Source organism: Trichosurus vulpecula, chromosome 3 (assembly GCF_011100635.1).
Source record: "Trichosurus vulpecula isolate mTriVul1 chromosome 3, mTriVul1.pri, whole genome shotgun sequence".
NCBI classification, from domain to species: Eukaryota; Metazoa; Chordata; class Mammalia; order Diprotodontia; family Phalangeridae; genus Trichosurus; species Trichosurus vulpecula.
Window position 1 is genome coordinate 115692048 of NC_050575.1, and position 25811 is coordinate 115717858.

Genomic DNA, 25811 nt, shown 5'->3' on the forward strand with positions numbered 1-25811 from the left:
TATGCCTGCCCAGTGGCATCCTGGAGGAGTACTGTTTCTAACCTGCTCAAACACACTGATTTTGACCAGAGACCAAGCTAACCATATGGTGGCTTCAAGAGAATAAGAGCTCATCCCTCTGCTATAGAAAAGCACGGGTGAGAAATTCCTAATGAAGACCACATTCATTTCATGTCAAGATTTTTTAAGACTGAATTTATATAGGATATTTTTAGCTGGCTCCTGTTTATAGAAAGTAGGAGGTAGGGGTGACCTCTTGCTCCATAAAAGCCTTTAGGTTTCTTCAGAGATCTAGTCAAGCCAGGTCAACAAACATTTAAGTACCTACTATGTATCAGACACTTTGCTAAAGCAATCTTAGTCATTGTAAATGATCCAAAATTCAAAGAGCTCACAAAACTCCTGTATTCTTTATTTTCCCAGTGGAATTTAGGCTCCTTGCAGACTGGGATGGATTCTTTCTCTTTTTTCCATTGAATCCTCCATAGCTAGCATGTTTCCTGGTACACAGATGGGACTTAATAAATCCTTATAAACTGACTAGTTGATAAATTGATTGTCATTCATACGGTTGACAGCTCTATCCTCTTGGACTCCTGTAAATTACCAAGTTTTCTCAATTATGTATCCATAACATCTATCACCTCTACTCTCCTCTATGACTTCACATAGCTACCATGCTGTTTCAGGCACTTAACAACACTTCTCACCTACACTACAGTTATAGACTTCTAAATGGTCTCCCTGGTTTGAGTCCCTTCCTACTCCAAACCATCCACTCTGCAGTTGCAAGAATTATCTTCCTAAGAACTTACATGAACTGCTGCTGAGTGAAGTGAGCAGAACTAGGAGAACCTTGTACACAGTAACAGCAACATCGTGCGATGATCAACTATGATTGACTTAGCTCTTCTCAGCAATACAATGATCCAAGGTAATTCCAAAAGACTCATGATGGAAAATGCTATCCACATCTAGAGAAAGAACTATGGAATCTGAATGAATATCGAGACATACTATTTTCACTTTTTTGGTTTTTTGTTTCTTGTGGCTTTTCCCTTTTGTTCTATATCTACCTTCACAACATGACTGATACGGAAATACATTTACATGATTGCACATGTATTGCCTATATCAGATCGCTTGCTGTCTTTGGAAGGTGGGGGCAGGAGGGAGAAAAAATTGAAACTTAAAATCTTATTAAAAATGAATGTTGAAAACTATCTTTACATGTAACTGGAAAAAAATTTTAAACTATTTACTAAAAAACAAAAAAGAGAAAGAAAAAACAGAGAATTATCGTCTTCAAGTTCCAGTCTCACTGTATCACTCTGAAGTTCCAAAACCTTGGGCACTCCCCCATTTCTTATAAGAAAAAAACTGTGCCTGCTACTTCCCTGCTACTTATCAACTCTACATTCCAGCCAAACTGCCAGAATACCTGCCATTCCCCAGATGTGAAACACCACCCTCTTACTGCTGTACTGTGCCTGTTCACTGGTTGTACTCCCTCACTTGCACCTCTGCCTCTGGCCTTCCCTGGCTTCTTCCAAATGCATATCAAGTCCGACCTTCTACAAGACACTTTTGCTGTCTCCCTCCACTGTCAGAGTCTTCCCTCTAAAATTGCCTCTCATTTATATTCTACATACATATATACATACACATGCACATGTATACATGTATATGTATGGAGTATATGTCTCTATATGGAATATATTTATATATTGTATATGTGTCTATATATTATATATAATAGTAAATGCAGAATATATTAAGATATATACTTATATAGCCAACGGTGGAGAACCTGCAGCCTTGAGGCCATATGTGACTCTCTAGGTCCTTAAGTGTAGCCCTCTGAATCTAAACTTCACAGAACAAATTCCTTTAATAAAAGGATTTATTCTGTAAAACTTGGACTCAGTCAAAATGCCACGCTCAAGGACCTAGAAGGCCACACGTTCCCCACCCCGGTACACATATATTATATGTGTGTATGCATGTGTATATGTGTATGTATGTATACGTATATATGTATACACACATGGACACAGGATGTGTATACAATATACTATCTATATCCTATATATATACTACATACAATGTATACTACATATAAGATATAAACCATATATAGTATATTTATATACAGTACATAGTAAGATATACTATATTTTCTATATATTATGCTAATATATTATTATACTATTTATGCTAAATATATTTACATAAGTATATGTATATATGTATATACATATAGGATATAAATGCACATATAGTATATTTATATATTATAGCATATATTAAGATATATGCATATATATTACATATATAGTATTTATATATCACATACAGATAGTATATACTCTACATAGTATATTTATATATCATCTATGGGGCATATGCTATGTATATATACTATGCACATTATATAGTATACATTGGATATTTGTATGTGTTATACGCATATGTGTATATACATTTATACATGCATGTGTATAGATGTATATAGGATATGTACATGTGATATACATGATATACACTATATATACTACATATGTATACTCTATATAAGCTACGTATACTATGCTACTACGTTATATAATATATAGTATACATATATGGTATATTTCTATGTAATATATAGTATATGTGAAGATATACTATATATTATATTCTATTAATACACATTTTGCTACCTATACAAGTACATATTAAGATATACTCTATATGATCTATATAGAAATATAATTTATATATATTTATGTATGTATATATATATACACATATAGGATATATACACATATATGTAATATATATAGTAGCATATACACACTCACATACATATGTGTACTTAATTGTTTGCGTATTTTCTCCCTCATCAGAATGTGAGCTCCTTAAGTGTAGGGGCTTTGTTTTTGTCTTTCTTTGTATCCCTAGCTCTTAGCACAGTGCCTGGCTCACAATCAGTATTTGCCTACTGACAGATACCTCTGCATACAAGATGCCCTTCCTACTTGCAGTGCATTCCTTCATTCCCACACTCAGTCAACAGTGCTTTCAAGGCTCAGATGAGGTACCCCCCCATCTTCCTAGTTACTATTCTTTCCTCCCTCAATTTTCATCGTACTATATTTATTTGCACCCAACCCTCCCCCAATGAATGCCCTTAAGGGCAAAGATTGTCATTTGTTGATTTTGATCCCTCGCTCAGCATCTAGCACACAGTAGGTCCTTAATACATGTTAATTGTTTAGCACTGCTCATGCTTCCAATTCCGGCATTCTGTCTTTGTGGGCCCAACAAAGCATGAGGAGGACTACTGTTTTAGCCCCTCTTTGCGGACTCAATCATGAACCACACTCACCTCTGAAAACAAAGGACAGAAACCCATGTCCTAAACACATTCTCTTCAAGAGATTCAGGCTCTTTCTCTGTCTAGGAACCAAAATAATGGCTCTATGTGCCACAGTATAACTGGTCCTTTCTACCCAGTGAAAACACACTTTGATTTGGTTAAACTGAACAACTCATGCATGGCTAAGAAGAGCTGAACACTCCATCAGAGCTGGAGAGACAAAGGAGGAAGTTAAACCGCACTTTGTCACTGCTGCTATGTAATAAATTGAGGGAATGGTGTCAGAGTCACTACTCATCATAGGAGCAAGAGAAAGAAGACGTGAAAAATAGCAGTGGAACGAGGGTCCAAAGAGAGATCATCTCTACCGACAGGAAAATCACCCATTGGGAGGTATTTTACTGTTGAAAAAACATCATCTGTAACCATGATTGTCCTACTGTCCTTACCCCTTGGTGCTGTCCTAAGTCACTATAAAAACTTCCACAATAGAAAGGAGTCATGGGGTCATAGGAGCACAGATCTAAAGTGGGAAGAGTTCATCTACCACTGTCTGGGTAACCTTCGGCATTTCACTGTACCTCTCTGTGCCTCAGTTTCCTCATCTGTAAAGTGGCCCAAATCATATTTGTACTGGCCCCCTTACTTGGTGTTGTGGGGAAAGCACTCTAAAATCCTTAAAGTGCTATGCAATTGAGTCATTATCATTAGGACTTTGCATCCTAAGTGAAAATACCACCAATGATCTACTTTTCTGAGTTGTAAATATGTTGCTATGACCTTATATTATCCCTGCTTTATTTTTTTAAAGAGCTCCATATTTTTTATTTTTAGTTTCTAGTCAAAACAATGACCCTTTTTATTTATATTAAATACTGATCCATCCATGTCCCATCTTCAACCCAGGCTATTATTTAACTCAATAAATAAACTCCTTTATGCTATATATCTTTCCTCTGAGGGCCTGATCATTTTTTTAACAACTGATACATTTTCCCACAAAATACTGCCCTACAGGATTGCTGACCATTTCTCCTGATCTAATCAAATGAGATATTTGTAATGCACTTAGCACAGATCCTGGTACATTAAGCTAAGTGCCTAAAAAGTATACAGTCCCCTTTCCCCTCTGGCACCCCCTTCCTAAATCTCCTGCTTTGGTAATACCATCATCATCTAGGCTGTGAATAAGAAATGAAACCCTGGACCAATACTTGAAAATGGCCACTGATACACCCTCTCTTTCAGCCTGGACACGATCCTTTGGCAAAATTAGAGACAGAATCACGGCTATAGCTATAGATATGAATAATGCTTTGTAGCTTACAAAGAGCTCTGCTCACAGTAGCCCTCTGAGATAGGCAGTAGATGCATTATTATCCCTATTTTGCAGATGAGAAAACTGAGGATCAAAGAAGTTAAATGTATTACCCAAGGTAAATTACCTAACAAGTATCAAGGCCAGTATTTGAACCCAGATCTGATACTCCTTCCATGAGAGCAACTTGCCTCTCTAGATGAGGATACAGCTTGAGCTGAACTTCAACAATTCACGTAAAGCAAATGTTCTTAACCATTTCTGTGCATCACGGAGTCCGTTGGCCATCTGGTAGAGCCTATGGACCCCTTGTCAGAAAAAAAAAATGTTTTTTTAAAAAATAAATAAAATTAAATACAAAGATTACAAAGGAAATCAATTATGTCGAAATATGGTAAACATGTTAAAACAAAATATTTTTAAAACCAAGTTCACAGATCCCAGGTTAAAAACTCCTGATTTAAAGGAACAGCACATTCTAAACAACCTTAAAAATCAATCCTTCATCACACAGTCTTAGTGTGGGGCCCTAGGTTTTAAAAGCTCATTGCTTCCTCAACTTCCCCCAAGCCTTCTGGCAAACGCTTTAGTCTGAAGACTATCTGAGGCCTGTGCACACAGGGAGGAAGGAGGTACAAAGGACAGTTCTCTTACCATACATCTCAATGCTCTGTCTTAAAATGTCATCGAGCATATATGGGGGTGGGGTGCAGAGGCAGGGGGTCCTAGACAACACAGAGCTAGGGTCTATTTGTAATACTGGTAGATTCAACCTTTACTAAAAGGTCTGCTTTTGCCAAGTAAAAGCAATTATTCTTGGAGAGCGGTTCACTGATGTGTGGAAACAAATGCTCCTTGAGACCATTTCATACCTTTCCGACCATGTGGGCCCAAAAATAATAAAAAGAAAATGCAGACTCAGCAGTCAAGAACAGTGGGTGAAACATATGCATGCTTACTTGCAAACAAGAGAACCAGGAGTTTTCTCTACAAGCATCAATTCCTCACCAGGAATAGGCTCATACAATCAGAGAGTTGAAAGAGACCTCAGAGATTGTCCAGCCATCTCATCTGACCCCAATATGAAGAAGAATTTTCTCTCCAGCATCCCTGACAAGTGGTCACCCACAGGAAGAGCTCTAGCAGGAGGTGACTCACCTCCTCCTAAGCCAGCTTATTCTGCTTCTGGATAGCCCTAATGATTAATGAGCTTTTCTTTACATCCAGCTTAAATCTTCCTCTCTGCAACATTCACTCTCGGCTCCCAGTTTTGTCCTCTGGGGCCAAGCAGGACAAATCCACTTCTACATAGTGGCCCTTCAAACACTTGAAGACAACTAGCATGTCTGTCTCCCCATTGCCCCGAGTCTTTTCTTCTTCTATCCCTAGATCATTCAACCAGTCGTCCTATGGCCTGGTCTCCAGGCCTCGCTATCCCAGTCATCCTTCTCTGGATATGCTCCAGCAAGTCACTGTCCTTGATAAAATAATACCTGGAACTAGACACAATAGCCAAATAAAGATGGACCAGGACAGAGGGGAGCAGGACTATCACCTCCTTCTTTATTTTTTTTAATGAAAAAATGACTCCATTACTTTTGGGGTCTAGAATGAGTAGGTGTTCTCTTGGGCCAGGAGAAGACTGTTTAATGCTGTGAAGTTGCAGTTTCTCACCTGGCCCTGAAGAGATGGCCATCTGCTTATACTAACCCTATCACAAAGGGGAGAATTGGGTTTGGGGGCATAAAGAAGTTTTCTTCCCCTATCAGGACCAACCCATTCCTATAGTGATCATATCTTCCAAGTATACCCTCTTTTTCTTCCATTTTTCCCACCACTCCCACATTCCCATCAATTTCACCTCCCAAAATAAGTTCTTTAAAATTAATTTTCACAAGTCATTTAATCCCAATTGCTTCAAAAAAACCCGAAACAAAAAAAATAGATTAATTTTCTCACATCTGATATGGTGAAAAAGAGTGCTATATTTGGAGTTCAAATCCCATGTGTGCTATTTACTACCTATAAGACCTTAGGCAGTCAACTAACTTCTCTGGGCCTCAGTTTCTTCATCTGTAAAATGAAGTGCTTGGACTAGATGATGTCTAAGGTCTCATTGCTATAAATCTATAATTCTATGGTCTCTGATCCTACGATTATAAATAAGTGAATGATTTAAATTACATATTCTAACCTGTGGCCCAGAACCATATATTTTGTATTTATAAGGATCTGGATCAATCTTCAGAGCCTCGCACAAATTACTCTTTGGTTCATATCTGTGCCCAGTGTTGTCCCTGGGAATCCTCAGAATTGGACTCATCTTGCTCCCACTCAGGATCTCCCCTGGGAATGTAAGAATATAGTTCACATGTAGACCGCTACAGATGTGGGTAAAAAGGGCCTTCACCTCCTGTAATATGTACTCAGGCTAACCATATATCCTATATATAGGATGGCCTTTATTTCACTCCATAAGGAAAAAATGCAAAAATGACAAAAGAATCAAGAGAGATCCTAAAAAGTCAAGAATAAAAATAAATAAAATAAAATTTAAAAAAGAGTCAAGAATATTTTCCTTTGTTCCCAGGTGAGTCCATGCAGGTGACAGAGACTCCCCCAAGGAGGGAAAGACACTGAAGGAAGACAGAAAAATACATGCCCTTCATACTCTGCTGGGTGCCTCTCTCCTTTAAAGATCTACACATGCCTCCAGATATACAGAACTGCCTTAAGGTTTTAGACTCCCCCAAAATGGAATTTCGCATTTGGATTTGCTAAAGATTCAATCCTTTTTCCCGGTGGACCTATGTAGTGGTAGTAGTAGCATAGCTGAGGCAGTAGTAGTGGCGGTAGTGGCAGTGATCATGAGATTCGTAGCAGTAATAGTAGTGGAAGTAGTAGTAGCGGTGGTGACGGTGGTAGTAGTAGTGGTGGTGGTGGTTGTAGTAGGGGTAGCAGTACTGGTAGTAGGGGTGACGGTAGTAGTGGTAATAGTGGTAGTAGTGGTGTGGTGGTGGTGGTGGTGGTAGTAGTCATGGTGGTAGTAGCAGTGTTAGTTGTTATCATTATCATAGCTACCATTTATTTTTTAAAATAAGTTTTTACTGACATTTTCTGTTTCTTATAGTAACAGTATCCCATGTATGCTCCCTCCCTCCCTCCTTCCCTCATTGAAAGCCATCCCATAGGACAAAAAGTACTTTTTTTTTAGTGCAACTAGATGGCTCAGCGGGTAGAGTGCCAAACTGAGATTCCGGAAAAGCTGAGTTCAAATCCAGTCTCAGACACTTACTAACTGTGACCCTGGGCAAGTCACTTAACCTCTGCGTGCTTTAATCTGCTAGAAAAGAAATTGACAAACCAGTCTACTGTCCTTGCCAAGACAACCTCACGGACAAGCGTAACCCACAGGGTCATGAAGGGTTGGTAGCGATTGAACAGTAACAATTTTTTTAAAGAGAAAAAAAGTCAGCACAGTTAATTGATACACTGAAAAAGTCCAGAAACATGTTCAATGTGTAACACTTGCAGACTTCCCGTCTTCTCCTATCTCTTCAATATGGCCTGCATTTATAGTATTTGCAGATGGCTATACAATATTATCTCATTTGAGCCTCACAACAACCTTGGGAAAGAGGTACTATTATTATCCCCATTTTTACCACACAGGATGCACAGGCTTCACAGAGGTGAAGTGGCTTCCACATGGGCATAGAGCTAATAAGTGTCTCAGGCAAAACTCGAACTCAGCTCTTCCTGACTCCAAGTCCAGCCCTCTATCTACCTAGGTACCCATGTGGCAGTCATCATAATTTCTTGTAGTAATGGATTGCAAAGCCCAGGTTTTCTCCTTTACATTCTGGTTTGGTGCCAGTTCTGGGACTACATGCTTATTTCTGCTCGCTAGGAGACAGGGCCCAGGACCTCAGCACTGACCAGGAGCTCAGCGTTATCCAGGAACTCTTGCCACTGAAGTTCCTGGCTACTTGTCATTCTCAACTCATTACTGTCTCTCCCATAACCAGTCTTGCCATATTCTATCTATCCTACCTTTGCAGCATCTCTCACCTACACCCTTTCTCTTCTCTGACACTGCTGCCCCTAGTGCAGGCCCGCGTTGCCTCACACCTATACTGTTGCAATAGCCCGCTGGTTGTTCTTGCCTCAAGTCTCTCCCCACTCCAATCCAACCCTTACTCAGCTTTTCAAAATGATTTTCCTAAAGCAGGGTCCGACCATGTCACTCCTATATCCAATAAATTCCACTGGCTCCCCTTTATCTTGCAAGATCAATAGAAAATCTCCTGTCTGGCATTTAAAGTCCTTCAAAACCTTTCCTACCTTCCAATCTCCTTACACCTTGCTCTCCACTCGGTACTCTGCAATCCAGAGACACTAGTCTTCTTGTTCCTCACACAAGACATTTTATCTTTTGCCTTTGTACTTTTCCCCCGGCTGACCCTCATGCCTCAAATACTCTCCCTCTTCATCTCTACCTCCTGGCCTCCCTGGCTTCTTTCAAGTTCCAGCTGAAAGTTCACCTCCTATAAGAAGCCTTTCCTGATCTTCCTTAATGCTAATTTGTCCAGTATATATCTTGTTTGTAAATTATTGTTCCCCATTACACCACGATCTTCTTGAGAACAGTGCCTAGCTCTTGCTTTTCTTTGTATCCCTAGGACTTAGGCTAGCGCCTGACACATAGCAGGCACTTAATAAATGCTTATTGACATGACAACCACTTTAATGATGCCTCCAACCACGAAGCATGTGATTCCCTCTTCTTTTGGGCCCATTTGGTTCTCCACTACAAGAACTCCTTCTCTCCCATTAGACCATGGGCTCCTTGAGAGCAGGGAATGTCTTTTGCCTTGCTTTATATTCCTAGTGCCTGGCACATATTAAGCATTTGATGAATGTTTACTGACTAATTAGCCACCCTTTTATTGCCTGTTACCAACCATTTCCGGGGTTAAGAACTCTCTGGGGCTAAAGGGTACCCTGGGACCCTCTGCATGTGTACTTGACTCAGCTCTGGTTCTTTGATAGCCTTACTCAACATCTGCTCATTTTTTTTATTGGCCAAAGTCAGTTCAAGGGTGAGTTCTTCAATAACCATGACTCAATCAACCTGTGGTTAATGGGATTATATCTTCCATAGAGAGCTATCCTCAAAAGCAGAGCATCTTTAACCTGGTCAAATTGACCAGACAACTCACTCCAAGCCTATCTAGGAGATGGCATCAATCATCTTGATGGGGATGTCTGTGCTTTCTGTATCTTTTATAGAGAATACGCATCTAGGCTCCTCCACGATAAAGTGGAGATCGTAATAGCTCCTACCTCACAGGATCATATGGGAAAGAATATGTAAATTGTTTTGCAAACCTCAGAGCTACAGAAATGCTAACTAGCATGATTATCACTATCTGTATAGTTGCCACGTGCCCCCTTCAAAATTGCAACTTCCTTGAGGCAAGGACTGTGTTGCATCCATTTTCGCGTTCCTTTAAATGCTCTGAACATAGCAGGCACTAAATAAACATTCACAGAGTTTGATAAAAGGACCAGGTAAGAACATTTCTGCCTTTGACACATTTGTTTCATGGCCTTGATTTTAACCTTCATGAGCCCTTCAATGACAAAACTAGCCAGAGGAACAACATTTCATCTTGAATCTGCCTTATAAACCTTATATTTGGCTCTGCATCTTGGTATTAAGCTATATCCCTCTCCCACCTGGAGTGTTAATTCTGGATCTCTGGGCACATTTCTTTTTCAAATACCTTGCAAAAAAAAAGTCCACGCTATAGTAGTTGATTTAATCCTTTTTCTCCATCCCCCTCCCCCTACAAAACATCCCGCTAGTTTCCCAATGATAGAAAGAAATTTATGCATTTTCAATTTGAACACAGTTCTGCCATGACTGCTGGGCTCCTGCTACTCCTCGCTGGCTGCATAACACTCTTCAGGGACGTGTCTGTATACTGCCCTTGTAAAAGGGGTTGAGAGGCAGGGGAACGTAAGTCTGAGCATGCTCTAGGTCACTTCAAGGGTGCCCAGCATGCATAAATGAAGAAGCTCAAGTTTTTTTCCTAATGCTTCGGGACTGGTTCTGAAAAATAACATTGCGCCAGTCAGTTTCACCCCCTCGTCTCATGATTGCAAGATGTCACCATTTCCCTTGTAATGGGTGACTTATCAGAAGAGAGGTGAAGCTCTATCTAGAGTATAAAGCCCCCAGACTAAGCACTGGTCTCAGCATCCAATGGCAAGCCACATCCATGCATACCAATGAAGCCTGAAGGACTAACTTCTGCCTTGATCAGAAACGATTATAACGCATCATATCTTGCATATTAATGTTAAGCAAACAGCATTAAAAAAGTTATGCTGTGATCAACGGTGGGGGGGGGAGGGGAAAGAGAGAAATTGTAAAGCCTATGACTGGCAATCAATCATATAATAATAATAACCTACATTTATATGGCACTTTGTGGCAACACAGTAATTTTTATCCATGATCTCATCTGATCCTTGGAACCGACCTGTGAGTACAAATATTACCATTCTCATTTCATAGACGAGGAAGCTGACATTTAGGGAGGAAAAGTGACTTGCCTCGGGTCACATGGCAAGAGAGTGAGTGGCAGAACTGGAGCTAGAGCTCCAGTTTCCTGACCCCCACACTGGTTCTTTCCATTACCCATAGTGCCATCACATCATTTTTAACCTACTGGCTGCTAACATCCACAGTAAGAAAAACATAATCAAATTTTCTAAACCATAATCTTAATTTCTGGGTCAGGTTTTTAGCAAAGTGTAAAGCAGCATGATCTAAATATTTTGGGAAAATACAAGATGGATATTCCCCCACCATCTTACTAGAGAGATGATGGATAGAGAGAAAAAGACATATGGATAAATGCATGGATGGATAGAGATATGTGCGTGTGTGCGTGCGTGCGTGCGTGCGTGTGTGTGTGTGTGTGAGAGAGAGAGAGAGAGAGAGAATGAGAGAGAGAGAGAGAGAGAGAGAGAATGAGAGAGAGAGAATGAGAGAGAGAAAGACAGAGAGAATGACAGACAAAGAGAGAGAGAGTGAGAAAGAGAGACAGAGTATTTATTAAATGCTTACTGTGGGTAAGGCACTGTGCTAAGCACTGGGGCTACATGTAAAAAAGCAAACAAGACACTGTGTTAAACAGCTGAATCCAAGAAAAATCAAGAAAATAACTCTTAACTACTTGGTGGCTGCCAATTTGGATACTTTGAAAAATCTATGATCTCACTGGTATAAATACTTCCTCCATTTATTCTTTCCACATTCTACTCTTTTTGATGTTTTCCCATAAATCCTCTTTAGAAGAATGGCCCAAAAGATAGAGGAGAAGGAGGAAGAAGCCATACAGTCCAGGTCCCCCTACTCCAACAAAGATTTAAGAATAGCTGCATACCAAGGAGTGATAGGGAAATCTAAGAATAAACCACAGTGGGTCAATTTTCTAGTCTAAGGTCACAAACTCGGCCCATGGTCAAGCAACTGGTGCAGGATCTGTGGCACAGGGGCAGCTAGGTAGTGCGGTGGATAGGGCACTAGAATTGGATCAGGATAGACCTGAGTTTAGATCCAGCTTCAGACCTCTACTAGCTATGTGACTCTGGGCAAGTCACTGAACCTTTGTCTTAGTTTCATCATCTATAATAGCTCCTATCTCCCAGAGCTGTCATGAGGATCAAATGACATAATAATTGTAAAGTGCTTGCATAATACCTGGCAACATAGTAAGCACTATATAAATGTTGGCTATTATTATTACAGGGGCGGGCCTGCATCACAGTTGGTCTGACCACTGTGAACACCTAGATGGATCTCAAGCTCAACTCATCCACTGGTCTTCCCACACCTCATTCTTGTCCATGTTTTCCCATAAATCAGTCACAGAAGAACTGTCCATTGTGCTAGAGGTTGTATCAGGATAGAGTCTTCATACACTGACTTTAGACGATGAAACATTTCATTGAGGCACATGCATTTATCCAGATGATAAGATATGACTGCACTTTAGATTGAGTGGGGCGACACAAGTTAAATGCACTATGTGGTACTATGGAAGGAACCTTGGATTTGGAGCCAGAAAACCTGCTACTTCTAAGCTGTGTGACCCTGGGGAAATCCCTTCCCTATGCTGGGCTTCAGCCTCTTCCACTGCAGAATGAAATGATGTCTAAGGATCTCTCCAGCTCCAACTCCTCTATGTCCATGCACATAAAGAAAAAGAAAACTAGGAAAAAGAAAAAGAAAACTAGAAAGAAAACTAGACATAAAGTCAGAACACCTGGGTAGGTCACTTTAACCTCTCTGTGTCTTAATTTCTTCACATAAAATGAGGCTTCTAATAGTTTCCCTACCTACCTTGCAGGTCTATTGTGAAGGAAATACTTTGTAAACTGTCAAATGTGACATAATTATAATTTATTGGTATACTTTGTATGTATTACTTGAGGTCAGAAATGCTTTCAAAATTGATGTTGAGGATGTGTGCAAAAGTCAAAGGATTGATGGCAGAGATGCTTGAGAAGGGGGGAAAGACAAATGCCAAGGAGAAATGCTTCCCAAGTCTAACTTCAAAGGCATCTCACGGATTACACTCCAGGCATTGCCTCCACATTAAGCCGACAGGCGTCCAAAGCACAAAGCAGCGCTTTGCCAGACTCTCCCCTGTTCCAGTCACTTCTCTTTTTCTTTAAATGGAAATGACAATGACGACACTCCCTTTCCCATGACCACCATGAATATTTCATCAGCAAAGCATGGGGCCTTTCATTCTGTAATAGATTTCCTTTCTGGCAGGTAAGAGCGACACTCACTCTCCAAGCACTCCACAGGGTGACCCAAAGGGCCTCTTGGGTGAACCTGATTTATTTGGAGCAAATGAGAAGGTGATGAAGCTGGTGAGAGAGGAGGAGGGAGGAGGCTGCCAAGACCAGAGAGCCCAACATTAAAATCTAGGCAAGTTACTCTGAACTTTTCCAAGCAATCTGTTCCTGGCTGCAACTCCTTGCTGTCTTTTTGCTGTTGCCCCTAGTCTTCTGGCTTCATTCTATGTTACAGTCCAGATGAGCTGGTCTCCTCTCTGTTCCTCTACATAGGTCACTCCATCTCCCAACTCTCCACCTTCCAACTTACATGAGGTTTTGCACTGGCCATTATCAACCATCCTTAACATTTTGCACTTGGTCATCCTAAAACTCATTTCTTCCTCATCTCTTCCTCATAGAATCCTTCTTAGATGCAATTCAAGAACCACTTTCTATACAATGCCTTTCCCAATTCCCCCCAATTGTTACTTCCCACCATCCCTGACTACCATGAATTTATTTTGTATTTATCCCATGTGTGTACATATGTATACACACATATATATTTTTATACATATAGGAGGGGGAGAGAGAGAGAGAGAAAGAGAAAGAGAGAGAGAGAGAGAGAGAAAGTTGCATTCCCTGATAGAACGTAAATTACTTGAGACTGGGGATTTTTTTTTTTATATTTGTATCCTCAGTACCTGGCGCATAGTGGGTATTTAATAAATGCTTGTTGAGTAACTGCTTAATTGATTTTCCTCTTTCCCTTTCTATGCAAAAGAGCTTTCGGTTTAGAATCAGAGAACCTAAGTCTGAGTCCCAATTCTGCTACTGAATGGCTATATGATCTGAGAAAGCCAATTTCCTTCCTGAAGCCACAGTTTCTTCATATGTAAAAGAAGCCATTTTCTCTAAGGTTGTTTCCAGCCTTTAAATCTACAATAATACTATGATTCCATCTTGCTCTCCCCTCAGATCTGAAGGAGTCTAGGGGGCAGGCCGTTCATTTAAGGAATGTCTGTATCCCTGGGAGTACTCCTTGCCATTGGCTAATTAGAAGATAGGAACTACATATGTGATTTCACTGGTTTAGGGAATTCCCAAGGTTGAAGAAAACTCCCTGTGCCAATACAGGTCAGCACTGTCTTTATAAGTTAGAGTCTCGGAGGATTGCCTAGAGCACTGAAAGTTTAAGTGATTGGCCGACAGTCACACAGCTAATATGTGTCAGAGGCTAATTAATATATTCAAAACGGTATGAGCTCTTTTATGCATCTATTAGCCACAAGAATAACTCACATTTATATAGCACTTTGTGGTTGATAAAAACACTTTTCCCACAATGATACTGTAAAGTAAGATAGTGTGAGTATAACAATTCTCATTTTACAAACAGGAAACTGGGTTTGCCCCATGTGACAACGTTAATACATATCAGAGCCAGGGTCTAAGTCAAGTCTTCTTTCCATCATACATTCACAGGTATTGTGCATTTAGGGTACGTTAGACTCAGAGCACACAGATCAGAAGGTCTTACGTGAATATGGCACCAGATAAGCATTTTCTAGTATTTGTGCTGACACCTCCACAATTGGACTATAGGGGGTGCAGAGGGAGGGGTAAGTAGCCAGCTTGACCTTCTATCCTCTATAATATTCACCTTGTCCTATTCCTCCCTGTTCCCACCATCTCCCATCTTTCTTTAACTCCCATTTCTTCTGTGGAACTTGGCATAAGAAACACCGTTTTAACAGTGGCCTCAGGACAGAGAAGCCTAGCCACTGCTAAGTTCCAGGCAGTCCCTCCTCCCCACCTTTCCCCACATTGTGCCCTATGCCTAGAATCCCTCCTCCTCCTTCCACCAGTTCATATTTTCTTTTTTTCCTTTAATGGTATTTTCTTTTTTCCAATTACATGTAAAGATAGTTTTCAACATTCATTTTTACAAAATTTTGAGTTCCAAATTTTTCTCCCTCCCTCTCTCCCCTCTCCCCAAGAGAGCAAGCAATCTGATATAGGTTATACATGTACAATCATGTTAAACATATTGTCACATTAGTCGTGCTGTGAAAAAAGAATAAGAACAAAAGGGAAAAACGACAAGAAAGAAAAAAACAAAAAAAGTGAAAATAGTGTGCTTCGATCTGCATTCAGACTCCATAGTTCTTTCTCTGGATGTGGATAGCATTTTCCATCATGAGTCTTTGGGAATTGTCTTGGATCATTGTATTGCTGAGAAGAGCTATGTCTATCATAATTAATTGTCGCAAAATGTTGCTGTGGCTGTGTACAATGTTCTCTTGGTTCTGCTCACTTCACTCAGTATCAGCAGTTCCTATTTTCAACAATCTTTCCATCCCTTTTGAGGCATAGCTCAAATGCTGCCCTCTTGGTGAAACAGTCCTAAGATTCCTTCTCATACCCCATCACATGGCAAGATGTTATTTCCTCCCCTTATCTGACCAACTAGTACCTTGTGTTCCTCTTATAGGTATGTCATGTTAAAATCTGTGTCATATTTTATGAAAACGTTGGCTTCAGATTTAGGAAGACTTGACTTAAAGTTCTACCTCTGATACTTACTGGGCAGTGCCCTAGATAACTCTCTAAAATGATATCTAAGTTTTGGAGAAAATGCCAACCTGCACTGGTAGAGGAAGTTTTCTCATCTGGGAGTTCCCCATACGAGTGAAATTACAGGTCCACTCCCTATCCACTCCCATTTAACTGTGTACATGCCTAATTAGACCTACTAGATCATAAGCTCCATTAGGGCAAGGAATATGACATAATATCAATGCTTTCATAGCAATCTCATTTGAGCTTTGTCAAATCAGAGCAAATGAATCTTTTAGTCACATCCAAGTCTGCTATGCTAGCTAGAGGACAGGTGGTAGGTAGAATGGTAATGGAAAAGTTCGTCTTGAATACTTGCAGCTTCCCCCTTGCCCTCACCCCAAATACCCAATTCCTTCAGGTTATGTTTCTTGATAAAGAAGTGTGACCAGGATGATGAGGCCCTTGGAGAGTTTGCCATGTGGAGATGGAGTGTAGGAATCGGGGATGTTTAGCTTCAAGAAGATAACAGTGGAGCCAGGGTGGGGGGAGAAAAATGAGTTCTGCTGGATTCTCCCAGAATATTTCTATCTCCTGGACAATGTTAAGTGAGGACAGTGCAAATATAGCCAGAGAGTAAGTTTATGGTGTATTCAGAGAAGACTAGATTCATCTAGAACATGAGAAGTCACATACCCAATCTTGGGTGCCCTGGTCCAACAACATCTAGAATAATGGATCCAGTTCTGAGCACCACACTTTAGGAAGGACATTGATAAGCTGTGGCATGTCCAGAAGAATGTGATGAGGAGGGTAGGGAGACTGGAGACCTTGCCACGTGGAGACCAGTTGAATGATTTGACATGTTTAACTTAGAGAAAAGAAGATTTTCTTTTATAATAATCAGGGTAGTTATAATAACTGTCAAGTGTGTAATGAGCTGCTATGAGGAAGAAGGATTAGGCTTTTTCTGCTTGGCACCAGAGAGGAAAGCTAAGAACAAGGAGGGTGGGGGAATATTGCAGAGACAGATTTCAGCTCCATCTAAGCAATATCTTCCCCAAAGAGGAACACACTAGAGATGTCCAAAAAACGGGGTGGGCTGTCTCAGGAGATAGTTGTTTCCCTTCACTTGAAGCCTTTCCATAGAGACTGGATGATCGCTTGTCAGGGATGTCATAGAGGGATCTCCTGCTCAGGTAGAGGGGGCTTGGACTGGATGACCTCTGAGGTGCCTTCCAACACCGGTAACTTGTGTTTCTCTAGGCCACAGGGGCAGACGTAGCTAAAAGGGGGTATTAAAAACAAGCTCAGGTTCAGGCTTACTGCTTTGACTTCCAAGACATCCGGGGCTTAGGATAGACAGTTATGTCTAGACTGGAACTACCACCCCCCACCCTGTCCTTTATTTCAACTTCTTCAAACCCTAACTGCCCAGGACTTCAATGGGAAGGGAATACTGTACCAGGAGACCACTTCATTCCTATTATTATAAAGAAAAGGAAGCCTTGGGCTGCCCAGGTTCCATCTACAGTTATCCCTTCCACATTGAGGGGGTTAGGGGTGTAGTGCCCCAGTGATCTGGAAAATCCATGTAATATTTTTTGGCCCTCCCTTTGTACCAGAGAAGAAATCTGACTGTGTTATCAAAAGATAAAATATGTCAATATTATACAATACTATACATATATTTTTGCATTTCTGAGTTGCTAAACTTTTTCTGTATTGTCTCCTGACCTTTGCCTGTTGTCTGCAGCTTCTGCAAAACTCCTAAAAAATTCCCATTTAATTTCTTATGCTAACCCATGATATATCAAAACCGAGATGGGGAAAAGTTGAGATGTGGAAGGGATAATTGTGCTTACCTTTTTCTCATCTCCCTCTGGAAGAAACTGCAAGATGCTCCTCCTCTCCCCCTCCTGTCTCCGGAGGGAGCTGCTCTGGTGCTGGGGAAGTCCCCCAGGGGGAGAGATGCTTCGGCCATGAGGATCCACCCAGGTATAGATGTGGTTGGTGACATAGCCCCCTGGGATGCGCCCGACAGAATGCACAGACAAGATTAGCTTCTTGGACCCTTTCAGTGCCTAGAGACAGACAGATAACTCCGGTTACCCTGGACAGGAAAGCACTTTGCTGCATCTCAATTCTATCATTTGCTACCACTGGCCTTGGGCAAATCACTTCTCCCCTGTAGAACTAGTTTCCTCCTTTGTAAAATAATAGATGGTCTCTAAGCTACCTTCTAGTTCTAAATCTTAGAATCTTATGATCTGGCTCAGATTCACACAGCTCAGATATGGAAGCCAGAAGGGGATATGTTTAAGAGATGAAATGGCCTAGGGATTAGAATGAGCAATACCTGGAATCAAGCCCTGCCTCAGAAAGCAAATTACTTAACCCCTCTGGGCCTCAGTTTCCTCATCTGTAAAATGAGGGGGGTTGGACTAAATGGACTCTAAGGTCCATCTCTGCTCTAATTCTATAACGCTATGCAAACTATGCCCCAGGTGAGAGGCCTGTGGTATAACCAGATCTGGCATTCATTTACCATGACTAAGAGGGCTCAGTGTTCCTCTAAGAAAAGGCAAACAATCTTCCCTGTACTCCACATCCTGCATAAGAAGACCAGACAAAAAGGACAAGAAAAAGGGTAGTAGAAGGAGGCCTCCTTGCCCTTTGGGCAAAAATCCCAAGAAAAACGGTCCCATTCCCTCCTTCACAATATTTCCCTTCACACAATGCCAATGATCCCGTTTATCATCAAACTTTCAAAGACTTCTCCTACCAGGGAGGTTATTGTGAGGAAGGAAGCGATTCAAAAATGCCCCAAGGTCCTGTTACTCCAGGTCCCGTGTTAGTCTAATGAACTCTTGCAGATGAGTTTAGCACATAGCATTTTTCTCCAGCCTATAAAACGTGGAGGCAGTTCTTCTGTGCCGATTCCCATCTTTTTCCAATTTAAGCCAGGGGCTCCCCAGGCAAGGGCCATACATAGCTATCTCTATGTTGAGAGGTAGGGAGGTGCAATGCAAAGAGCACCAGTCTTGGAATCAACAGATATGTTTTGAGTCCCCTCTCAGACGTATATCAGCAAACTATGTCAGCTCTGTAACTCTCATGTCCCTCATTTATGAAATGGGAAAAATGGCAGCTGATCTACCCAGCTCACGGGATTGCTGTTAGGCAAGCACCTGAGAAACGTCAAAGCACTGTAGAATTATGAACTATCATTACTGAATGGTAATATTATGGTCATAAAATGAATGGTCACTAGTCAATAGTCAAATAGACTCCTGACTTCCAATCTTTTCCCACTCCAATCTCTCCTCTAGAGAGCCGCCAACATAATCTTCCTAAAGCATAAATCTGACCATGGTACTTCCCTGCTCAAGAACCTTCTTCAGTGGTTCCCTATTCCCAATTGTATATATTATATATTGTATTGTATATATTGGATAAGATATATTGTATCCCTATTCTGTAAGATATAAGCACTCTCAACTTAGTTTTTAAAGCTCCTCTCAATCTAGTTCCAATCCATCCTTCAAGGTTTACCACATATGACTCTCTTTTACATACTCTATGTTCCAGCCAAAGTAGCTTATTCCTTGAACTCAGCTCTCTTATCTCCCGCCTCCATGCCTTTGTAGAGTCGGTCCCCACCATGCCTGGAACACTCTTATCTCCTGTCCTGGTCCTCTTAGTCATTAGTACTTCACACATCATGTCTGCAAGCTGTACCTAGTACAGCTTTGTTGTTTTATGTGCAATCTTTTTTTCTGTTCTGCTTTGTATATGGAAATGCTCAATGGGGGGAGCCGCGTGTAGAATTTTAAAAATTAATTTCTTGCAAAATTATAAAGATCAAGCATAACTTAAAAGAAGAGGTGTGACAGAACACTCCTCATGGAGGTGGGGCATCCACAGGTGTTGTATATTGCACATGTTTTCAGACTTTTTCAATGTATCGATCAGTTGTGCAGATTTTTTTCCTGTTTCTCTTTCATTTTTGTCTTTCAAAAATGTCATTTGTTATATGGGATAGCTCTCTGGGAGTGGGAAGGGGAGGGATCCTGTGGAAAACCATGATGATGTAAAAAACAAAAGACATCAATAAAAACTTATTTTAAAAATAAAATTAATTCGAGAGACATTACACAGTAAAAAGTTTTATCATGTATATGCTAATCCATTTATCTATTGTGTCCCATTCCCTTTGCTCCAGCTGACACCAACAACAGGAGAATGTAAGCTCCTTTAGAGGAAAGAGTAGTTTTGTTTGATTTCTCATACTCAGTGCCTTGCACATAGTAGGCACTTCCTATATATTCATTGGAATTGAAATGGATGAAAGTACAAACTCGCCAAGCTTGCTTAGTTTTTAGTTACTTAGTTGAACTAAGCCTGACCCAGATCTGTCACCAAAAGATTCCTTCTAAAAGACTTCCCAAAACATCCTGAAGATTACACAAGGAAAAATGCGCCATTTTCAAAGACAAAGCAGAGCCACAGGGAGCCAACAAGAGTGCTTTGGTTGTATCAACAAGTGCAACCATTCAGGCCTCTCAATCTCCAGCAGGGGAGGAAGAGTAGAAAAGGAAGCTCTCTGTTCTCTTAATTTCACAGTTTAACGTCAGTGCCTGATGGAGCAATAACCACACGAGACCAGCTCTCTGAGACAGCAATAAAAGAGTTGGCAAAGATGAGCAATGAGAAAGTTACAGTGTTCTTTTATGGGTCCCCTGGTGCTCCCTTGACAGAGCAGTCGGGAAAATAGAATCCCAGTTAAAATTAAGATGTGTGATGAGTGAAGGCTATGCCTATGCCCTGAGGAAGTAGGAAGAGAAAGCTTGAGGAGAGCAGCCCAAGGGTGCAGGAAGGGGATGAGCCTGGGTGCCAACTCTGTTCTGGGGGCCGTGACCCTAAAAGAGGTCAGCATGGTGGAGTAAATGAACAGGAGTGCTTTAGAGCTTGGTGAGACATCGAAGATGCCGAGCTCATCCCCTGCATCCTGGGCCATTGCCAGGCGTTCTGACTTTTGTCTGGCCTCTGGACACTAAAAGGCCTGGTTCTACAACTCACCAGCAAGTCACTTACCTTCTCAGGGCTTCAGGTCCCCCATTATAAAATGGGTATAATATATATTTGCCTTGCCTACTTCAAGGGTTGTCATAAGGATCCAATTAAATTATACATATAAACAAAAGCACTTTTGCAATGAAGAAAATATGCAATACTTTTTTTTTGCAAGGGAAAGAGAACTCACTAAATTCAGTCACAGGATCTCAATTCAAATCAGGTCTTAGCCAATTTTCTGCTCCTGTGACCTATCAGTGAGTTTCTTCTTTTCTCTTAACTTTAGTTTCTTTATTGAGAAGGAAGAGAAGAAAGGAAAGAAGGAAAGGAGGGAGGAATGGAGGAAGGGAGAGAGTGAGGAAGGAAGGAAGGAAGGAAGCAAGGAAGGGAGGGAGGGAGGGAAAGAGGAAGAGAGAGAGGGAGGGAAGGAAAGAGGGAGGGAAAGAGGAAAGAAGGATTTATTAAGTACATACTATATACCAAGCACCATGCTAAGCACTGTATTAATATCTCATTTAATCCTCACAACCCTAGGAGGTAGGTGCTGTTATTATCCTCAATTTAGAGTTGAGGAAACTAAGGAGGCAGAGGTTAAATGATTTGCCCAGGGTCATACAGATAGTAAGTGAGGCCAGTCAGGTCTTCCTGCTCTAACCACTGTTCCACCTGTTCCAAAGAAGACTTTGGACTAGATGACTTCTGCTCCACAGCTGTCACTTGGAATTTTTACACCTGGCACAAGTGACATGGAGCTTGTCTTCAGCTGAAAGAGAGCACAGAGACACCAGTGCAAGGCCAGTTCTGAGGAATAGGTGGATCAGGGCAAGACAGGGCAGGGAGCTCGCCTCAGTCCACCACCTGGTGGATTCCTTTTTTTGTAAAGTGTAATTTCAGTGGGATAGGGAACTCACAGCAAGGAAATTCCCTCTACCAATACAGATCTTCTACTTACAGTCTTAGAGAGAAGTTAAGTGACTGGCTTAAGGTCACCAAGCTAGTACATGTCAGAGACAGAACTTGAGCATAGCCTTCCTGGCTTGAAGGTCAGCTATTTTTCTACTCCATTAGACCACCCAACCTCTCAAATAGGACAGCTTCTTATTCTAACGAATTATTTTTGCTACCTAGCTGCTAAGCTCTGGTGTTTCTATAATGCTATAGAATCATGGAATCAGAGATTGAGGGATGGAAGGAACCTTAGAGGCAATCAAATTTAACCTCATTTTACAGATAAGGAGATTGAGGCACAGAGAAATGTAAATTGGGTGCAGTGGACAAAGCCTCCTTGCCCTGCCCTAGTTGTGGTTCTCTTCCTAGGGATTTTTAATTTCTAGATTCCTGATTTCATGTCTCCTGCTGCCCTCTTACTGATCCAGGAAACTTCTTAATTCCTTTTCTGTCCTTTTAAGGGGCCATCTGGACCCCTGTTCTTCATAAGGAGAGAGAGAAGGACTGCTAATGATCCCATTCTTGCCAACTGATTATAGGTTTAACAGAAGAGCTGGACAGCAGGAACTCAGGATTCATTTTAGTTCTTCATTTAACTCACTTGGTTAAACTACTTACGTTCCAATAGATAAACACTAATAGTTGCCAATATGAACACAGGTGGAAAGAGTTGAAAATGCTTACATTGATATAATTAACGAGACTAAGAGGCTTGGCACTGAAGAAGAGTATAGAAAGTATTCTCCACTTTCTTTGAAGAGGTGGGGCGGGGGCAGGCTACAGCCGTGTAACACTATATATATTGTTACGCTTAGTTGAAGAGTTGTTTAATTTTACTGAACATTTTTTCTTTTTATATTCTTTATCACAACAGATGAGTTTCTACCTAAGGAAGAGGGGAGGGGTATAATTGGAAATGAAGATGATATTATAAAATATATTAATAAAAACTTGCTTTAAAACCTCACACTGAAGCACTTCATTTATCTGTTTGATAACACGGCCACTTAATAAACCTAAAGGACTCCAGTCTCAACAACACTAAACTAGATACGCTAAGCAAAGTCTCCCAAACATCACAAAATTTAGAGTTGGAAGGGACCAGAGAGTGATTGTAAACCCATTCTCTTATTTTATTTTATGCACTTTTGGACACATCAGATGCCTTCCAACAAACACTTAAACTTCCAACAAAGTGCCCTCTCTAAGAAATTTAATTTATTTGATTGTTAATAAGAAGGAAAGAGCCAGCTAACTTCAATAAATATCAACCATTGTATTTCACCAGAATTCTGTTGCCTCTCCATGTTCACATTATTTATGTTGTCATAGTCCTTGTGTGTATTATTCTCTTGGTTGTGTTGCTTCACTCTGCATCACTTCATACAAGCATTCCCATGTTTCTCGAAATTGTTCCTATTTTTCATTCCTTTTGGTACAGTGATATTCCATTATGTTCACATACCATAATTTGTTCAGCCATTCTCCAGTCATTGGGCACACATTTGGTTTCCAATTTTTTGTTATCATAAATCATGCTGCTGGCAAAACAATGTACACAATGACTAAAATAAGGTAAAATAAAACAACTCGAAATTAACAAAACTTTTGTTTTCGTGTCATTTCAGTCACATCCAACTCTTCATGGCCCCATCTGGGGTTTTCTTGGCAAAGATACTGGAGTGGTTTGCCATTTCCTTCTCCAGCTCGTTTTACAGATGAGGAACTAAGGCAGACAGGGTTAAATGACTTGCCCAGGGTCACACAGAGTATAAATGGATTTGAACTCATGAAGATGAGTATTCCTGATTTCAAGCCCACTGCTCCATCCACTGTGCCACTTAGCTGCCCTAACAAATCTTAGAAAAACATAAGTGGAGTGACCAATCTTGGCCCCAGAGAAGAGGTAAGAGGGTAGGGGAGCTATGGGTCCAGGATGTTGCATATAGATTGTCAGATTTGCCACAGTGAAAGTTGGTTTTGCTTAACCGTTATTTATTACTAAGTTGGGGTAGGAGGAGATAAAGGGTGAGGAAAACATGGATATGTTCAGAAATATATGTTATGCAAAAATAAAAGGTATCAATAAAGCAGGAAAAATAAAATAATGCTATTATGAACATTTTTGTACATTTATGCTGCTTTCAATAACTTTCTCTGAGAAGTACTTTCTATGTGTGTAAACTTCCAGACTTCAACTTCTTTGCTGACTAGTGCCAGCTTGCCTGGAACCTCAGTGGTAGAAAAAAGCAAACATTCAGACCTGCCTCTCCTCTATGCTGCTCTGATTCTGGGCTGCTTGGCAGCATGGACCCCAAGCATCCCAAGAGAGCTTGTTTTTGAAAGCATGTGCCAAGTCCTGGGACTCACTAAACCATGATGGGTTTCTTCCTCCTGACATGGCCTGAAGACCACCATTCTAGAAGCTCCCTGGTAACATCCCTGATTATAACCCTCCCCAGACTTTTCCTAGTCCCATTTGGAGGTGTTAGTTTCAGTGTGAGACCATTGAGGGGCTGCAAATGAAAAACTGTATTGTTTTCAGTATTTGATCAATCAACAAGCATTTATTGAGCACTTCCAGAAAGGTTTTTCACCTCTTTTGTGTCAGAGACCCTTTGGCAATCCAGTGAAGTCTATGCACCCCTTCTCAGAATAGTTTTAAATAATTAAAGGAAATGCTAAATTTAAGATAGAGGTTAGGTGAAAAGAAAGATGTAGGGTTTTTTCGCCAGCATCCAAGTTTCCATACCCCAGGTTGGGAATCCCTGACCTACTATGTACAGGGTACTGGGGATACAAAGACAACAATGAAATGGTCCCTCCCCTCAAGGAGCTGTATATACATACAAGTATACACAAAAGACAGGACTATGAACTGGCCCTGTGATTACATCAATATAGCCCAGGGGTGGGGAACCTGCAGCCTTGAGGCCACATGTACGCCTCCAGGTCCTCAAGAGTGGCCCTTGGACTGAATCCAAACTTCACAGGACAAATCCCCTTAAGAAAAGGATTTGTTCTATAAAGCTTGGACTCAGTCAAAAGGCCACACCCAAAGACCTAGAAGGCCATGTGTGGCCTTGAGGCTGTAGGTTCCTCACTCCTGGCATAGTGAAATCTCTGGACAAGAAAACTCCCTCTACCAAGGTAAGTCAGTACCTTTCCTGCATCTTAAAGTCTTGGAGTAACCACCGAGAGTGACCTGCCTAGGGTCACACACAAGCAGTATATATTTGGAGACAGAACTTGAACCCAGGTCTTCTTAGCTCCAAGGCTGGCTTTCCACCCACTATGCCACACTGTATATTATCTACGAAATATAGCAAGTAGATATGAGGTAATTTAGGGGATGGGGCTTATAGGAAAGAAGCATTAGAACCTGGGGTGATTGGGAAAGGTGTAGGAGCAGGTGTTTGAGCTGGAATTTGAAGGAAACTCAGGACTCTAAGAGGTAGGTTCAGTGAGAAAGGACTTTATTCTGAGTATGGGAGATAGCCTATGAAAAGTCAGAGAGATGGGTGATGGAACATCTTGCATGACAAACTTATAGAAGGCCAGTTTGGTTAGACCACAGAGTGCACGAAGGGGAACAAAGGGTAATAAATAGGTTGGAACCAGGTTGTGATGTGCTTTAACTGTCAAAAAGAAGCATCTCCATTTGATACTAGGGGCAAATTTATT

At 40.9% G+C, this 25811-nt stretch overlaps 1 protein-coding gene across 2 annotated transcripts in view; it reads right to left on the bottom strand.

Annotated features, from left to right (window-relative positions):
• Positions 1–25811, bottom strand: part of WHRN (whirlin) — a 133883-nt gene that overhangs the window by 80492 nt on the left and 27580 nt on the right. For both annotated transcript variants that reach the window (XM_036751271.1, XM_036751270.1), the window contains exon 3: positions 17969–18187. In XM_036751271.1, coding sequence (XP_036607166.1) covers positions 17969–18187 — 219 coding nt within the window. The remainder of the gene's footprint in view (positions 1–17968; positions 18188–25811) is intronic.